General features: G+C 39.2%; 1 protein-coding gene across 2 annotated transcripts in view; it reads right to left on the reverse strand.

The window, feature by feature from the left end:
- MED23 (mediator complex subunit 23) overlaps nt 1–5,452 on the reverse strand; it is a 40,035-nt gene extending 34,583 nt beyond the window's left edge. For both annotated transcript variants that reach the window (XM_075748099.1, XM_075748098.1), the window contains exons 1-7: nt 5,282–5,452; nt 3,141–3,172; nt 2,944–3,031; nt 2,035–2,159; nt 1,778–1,889; nt 913–1,011; nt 254–355 (exon numbers count right to left, since the gene is read on the reverse strand). In XM_075748099.1, the coding sequence (XP_075604214.1) occupies nt 254–355; nt 913–1,011; nt 1,778–1,889; nt 2,035–2,159; nt 2,944–3,031; nt 3,141–3,172; nt 5,282–5,341 (618 nt within the window). In that variant the 5' untranslated portion in view covers nt 5,342–5,452. The remainder of the gene's footprint in view (nt 1–253; nt 356–912; nt 1,012–1,777; nt 1,890–2,034; nt 2,160–2,943; nt 3,032–3,140; nt 3,173–5,281) is intronic.
- Nucleotides 5,453–6,000: the final 548 nt, after the last annotated feature.

Consider the following 6,000-nt stretch of genomic DNA (forward strand, 5'->3'; position numbering starts at 1 on the left):
CAAAAACAACTCAGGGCTTCAGGAGTTTTGAATATCAGGCCATAGATCAAAACTATGTCATCAATTTCATGCAACAACACAGGGAACTGCTGCTACAATTACATCAAGCCTGTATCTTAATTTACATGCCTAAATACAGAGCTTGCTGTTGAACAGCAGATTTTAAATCTTCATTTAAACTTTGTTTTAAAAAAATAAAAGTAATTTTGTGGAAAAAACCTCCAGGTTACATGATTTGATATCATATCATTACCCAATGGGGAAGTTTTCCTTCAGGATATAGTTTTCTGATTTCTGTAACTGCAAAGTAGGCAGGTAACAAACATGCATTTCTTTCCAAAATGTAGGCTACCACCTATAAATAAAAAAAATAAATGACTGTAAAAGACTTTGGATAAGGTAAACAAAGGTGTAGTCTGTCTACTAGTCTGAGGTAGCCCATGAAAATAGATATAAGAATTAAAATACTTTTTCTTAAGTTGTATTCTGATAGTACTACATTAGTTTAAAACCTGTTTTTAATTGTACAAGTGTAAGTTAGACTGTTTAAACCTAAGTAAAACTATGCTTCTATGTGTGCCTACAAAGTATTGAAAACAATTACTATTTTTATTCACTACCAAAAAAAAAAAATTAATCTCAGAATTATATCTCATACACCTTACTTTAGCCAAGTCAAACATTGGGTCTGACTCTCCTGTTAGGGATTTTAGTGTTTATCTACAATATCCCCCAAAAGCTCTTTGTTTACTGTATAAAATGCTATTACAGAAAAGAATTAGAGCACGAAGAGTAAGTCTTTGAGAGCTGGTACAGTTCAACAGCAAAGAAAAGCCATCCCAGCTATTAGAAACTCACTAATAACAAAAGAATGAGGTCTATAGTGGTAACGTATAAAATTCAGACAGCTACCTCTCTTGCTGCTAAAAGCTGCTGTACAACAGCTGAGCTCACAGTGTTTGGAATTGTTAAGATTTTCTCTAGGATCACTTTCAACAGATCGCGCACACCCTAAAAGAAAGTACACAAAAATTAACGTTCCCAGATATTTATTTCTGGCAGAAAGATTACACAATCAATATGGTAAGGCAATGTTTTGACAGACAAATTAGCTGTTTGCTGCAGCGTGTCAGAAAACAGACTGTTAATGAGAACATGAACGCTAGTGACATTAAACTCCTTACAGAACTCAATCTTAGGATACCCCAAACGAGAAAATAAATGTTGAAATTTTGATGTGCATCCAGAGGTATCCAACCTACAACAGCTTGTGCAGTCTGACCAAAGCACAATGTTATATTTTATGATTTTGCTCTAACACGCTCACCAATGCTGGTGAGGTGACTCTCTGCAATGGATGCATGGTTTCCTACTACTCCTGTTAGAGTTGTAACCTGCCAAAGACAGACTCAGCTTTCAGGACCTTTTTCCTACACAAGTCAAGGGGTCAGAGCAGATGCAAGAACTTCAGCCTTAATCCTTGGTACTATTACTCTTCCATGCATACCGCTTCTGCGCCTGCATTAGGGTTATTTAGCTTGTAACTGAAGGAGGGAAGGAAGATGACTGTATAATAAAGAGTAAGAGGAGTTACAGAATTATCTGTTAAGGTAAAGCTCAACTATGAAAAAGCATTAAAAGTGGTGTCATGGAATTATTTTTTTCTTCTGTAATCAAAGCGGACTTTGAACCACTGGTTGTCTCTGACATAAAATCATAAAAACAAAGCCAGAAAATAATGTGTCTTATCACAAAGAAAGGAACGGGGCGAAGATACCTTGTAGTCTACACCTCCAATAATCTTCCGGACCAATTTAAATGTTAATGCCCACAACTGTGTCCTTTCCCATTCAAGCGTATCAGAGTTTATCAGAGATTCACAAACCATCCTAGCAGGAGGAGACAATGCAAGAATGAATGACAGATAACAAGCATGTGTTCTTCACTGATAATTTTACAAAGTCATCATAAAATACCCCCCCATATTACAACTTACATGTATCCTACTTATCAATTCATTCCAACATAGCTTACCTGGGTGGCAAAAGTCCAGTTTCTACTGCCATTGCTAAACAGTCATAAAGAAAAGAAATTCTTTTAGGACTATGTTGGCTATGAATGAATCTTACAATCCACTGGACGCACTGTTCATGAGATTCCTGAAAAAGCAGAAGAGGGAAGAAAGAATGAATTTACAGGTAGAGAAAAAAAACTGTAAAATTCATATAGTATCCTACCATCAAGAAATGAAACTAACAGAAGAATAAGATTATAAATGGTAGAATTTGTCCAGTTATCCAACATATAGTTCTCCCTACAAGTCTATTGATCTTATTTTGAAGAAGTCCAGTCATCCAACAGAAGTTGTCCAGTTCTGAAAACACCTGCTAGCTGAAACATTGATTTCTATAGTCAACTTTGTTTTTCACATACAAGTTAACACAGATCAGAAGAAAATAGAACTGTTCTATATTATTCTTTCCTTTTCACAGTTATAATCAAATTCAGTGAAAACAAAAGATGACCAAGTCTGCAATTACAGAAGAGTGCCTAGAGAGATCTAACTTTTGGAAGGTAATTTTTGAAGAGAAGCATCTGAGTTTTGTTTTGGGTTGTTGGTTGTTTTCCTAATGATTCACTTCTACCAGAAATCCTGTAACAAACTACCTTTCTTTGTTTATTTCTTTACTGTTATACTTCCATTTGCTTATCTATTTGCACTGCACACCAACCTCTGCTGAACAACTATATAATCTTATAAATGTCAAAATTAACTTTTTTTTCTTGCAAAGTCTTCCTATATTCTTTACTGTGCCACATCTGAAACCAGATTCTGAATGACTGGACACAGAGGCTATGGCTTAAGTGTTTGTCTACTAAACAAGGTTTCACTATATTAAAAAAGTATATAAAGTACACGTAAGCAACAGATTAAATGTTAACCTGGGAAAGACTGCTCCAGAACTGTCTAAAAGCGCCCAGGCAGCTGATCAGTTTGGTTCTCTCATCTTCAGGAGTGTCCATAAACATACTAAAGCAAATAAGAATGTTAGTCATTAACAGTACCCAATGAAAGAGTACAAGTAGAAAAATAGATATATACAGAAAGCCTTGCACAAATAAACTAACATTACACTCACCCAGGAAAAGCTTCTTCAATTACTTCTGTCTTCTGTAAGAGAAAAACCCTGAGTTAGCTATTGTGAAAAGGTTTTCTAGGAGTGTCACACCACCAGGATGAAGCACAAAAGAACAGCAGTCGTACTGTTATGGCACTGTATCAGACTGATGTATTTCTTCTGCTACACCAAACTCTTTCAAAGTTGAGATTGCTTTTTTTTCATATAAACAACAAAGCCTTAATCTGGATCCACAAGGTCTTTGTTTTGTGTTTTTGTTTTCTTCGGGAAGTAAATTAATCTCTAGGTGTTTAGAAGAAAAAACAAAGTTGGAGAAATTGTTTGATTCTGTTACTGAAGCTCTTTTTTCATACTTTGAAAAAAATTAATATTTTTGAATCCCATTAAGATTTTGTCCCAGTTATGTTTCACAACACCCAGTTACTCAAATCAATTATATACGGTTGCTTTCTCATCTCAGTTTAGATCCAATGCTTTTTAAATTCCATTGAACGATTATGTAGTCTTGTACTAGGTGAAAGACTATAAATGAATATCCAATTTATCTCCTCTAAAACATTCTTCTTTTTTTTCTTTTAACTCCATTTTGCTCAAAGGCTTCTACATTGTTATTTTAATACATCAGCAAAGAGGTTCTGGAAAATACTACCCTACAACTTTTTTTTACCTTTTATAAGAATTTCCTATTATATTTGGTTGTGATCTATAACTGACCCATATGTATTTTCATTTTTATATTGTAGAAATAAGACCATGTAATAAAATAATCTTTCCAGTGATCCTTTTCAATCATACAGCCTAGAACTGCCTGTCACTGCTAATCGCAGCTTTCTCAAGAAGTAAAACAGAAACCGATACTCATCTGTTCTGCATAGAAACTTTGGTAAGTTTCACTGCTGCCCACCAAGTGGGCAACAGCAGCAGTAAAAGTAACAGCTTGCTATTTTCTCAGTTACGGCTTCAAAAATGCAATGAAATTTTATGAGGGCCTTTTTTTTGTTACATAAAAATTTTAGGTAAAAAAACATTGCTCAAAAACAGGCAACATGACAAAGCAGTCAAATCACAATGTTAAACGTAAAAACGTAACCTGAATGACAATGCCAAAATGAGAAATCAACCGAGTATAGGCAATTAATCCACTATGAGCAACTTAACACCATTCAAAGAAAACTGCAATGTGCATTTTATAATGCAAACTTAAAACAGAAAACCAACCTCACCTCTACTGAAATTTGTCATATGGAGATCATTTTCAATTACACTTCTCTATGACACCTACATATTCTTTCCAGTTCAGACAGTTTGACCAGCCTCTTCCGTCCAAAGCGTCCGTCAGGCTCCTTATGTAAGTTCAGGACCTTATCAACCACTGTGACCCCACTGTCTCAGAGCATGAAGTGCTCATATCTACCAAGAAGCTCATTCGTGCTCTACAAAACAATGACTTAATTACCCAATAACTTGGGTTCACAAAGGGAAAATCCTGTTCAATTAATTTGATGTCCTTCTATGATAAGTTCAATCATAACTGATCAGTTAGATGATCATTGTAGGTCCCTTCCAACTGAAATATGCTATTCTAATGACCTACCAAACTATGCTTCATTTTGCAGGTACCATCGTGCAGGTGTATTTCCATGATTCACTCACACTATTCTGTTGCCTGAAGAAAAATCCCTTCTCAGGATATTCATCTTCTCAGTCTCCTTTGAAACATCTCCTTAAACTGCTTATTCTACAGTAAACTCAGCACACTGTAACTCGGTCTTGGGTAGGCAATCTGCCTCTCCCTGCTTGATGCCGAGCCCTACTCTGCATCAGGTTCCTTACAAAGACTCAGCAAAGGGGGGATTTCAGCTCTGAGAAACCACCACTGATCTCCCGGGCTCACCGGGCGATGGGCCCGCCGGCAGAGGACGGCGGTGTTTCACACTCCCGGGGCTGCAATGCACGCTAGGAAAAGAAAAAAGCGGCTCTCTGCCCTGTTTTATCTTCTTCAGAATACCTCACAGCCCCCAGGGGGAGCGCGGCGGGCCGCAGGGCTCCGGACAAGCCTCGGGCCGGGCCGGGCCCATCCTGCCCACAACGGCCCCCCCCCCCGCCCCCGCGGCGGCGGCGGCGCTCTGGGACGGACTCACCACCACCTCCTCGAAGATGCTCTGTAACTGCGTTTCCATAGGCACCATGGGGATCGCCATGGTGCCGGGCCGGACCCCGCAGCCGAGCGGCAGCCCCCGTCGGGCCCTTTGTCAGGCGGTGACGGCGGCGCGGCGCCCCCTTCCCCCGCCGGAAGCTCCGTTCCTGATCCCGCTCCCCGGGAAGCGACGGCTTCGTCCGGCCGTTCCGGCGGCCACAGCGTTCCGGGCGGCGCCTCCCGCCTCCCCCTGCCCGGTGCGGGGCTCGACGGCTGCGGGCCCGGCCCCTCGCCCCACGGCTGGCGGCCCGGGAGCGCTTCCTATGGTCGGCACGGCGGGAACCGAGGGCGAAGCTGGGAAACCGGCAGCCATTTAAAATTTGGCAGTTGTTTTTTTTTAAAAACGAAAACATTTGCTTAGCCTTCTTTGGTTTTGAATAATCTGTTCTTAGAATTACTTGACAACATACATGTTCTGGTTTTTACAGTAAGGATCCCTTATGTTATTATGGGGACTATAGTTTGCTGTAATTGATGCAAAGTTAGAATTATTCATACCCATAAAAAGTCATAAAGTTAGAATAAACTGAAACTGCATTTATCTGAAAACATCTGAGGGTACATTATACATGTGCAGTGGGATTTAGATTAAAAATAAATATAAAATGCCAAATCAAGACATTTTTAAAAATTTGTGGCTCTTTGACACTGACATTTTCAGAG

The sequence above is a fragment of the Balearica regulorum genome, chromosome 3, assembly GCF_011004875.1.
Source record: "Balearica regulorum gibbericeps isolate bBalReg1 chromosome 3, bBalReg1.pri, whole genome shotgun sequence".
NCBI lineage: Eukaryota > Metazoa > Chordata > Aves > Gruiformes > Gruidae > Balearica > Balearica regulorum.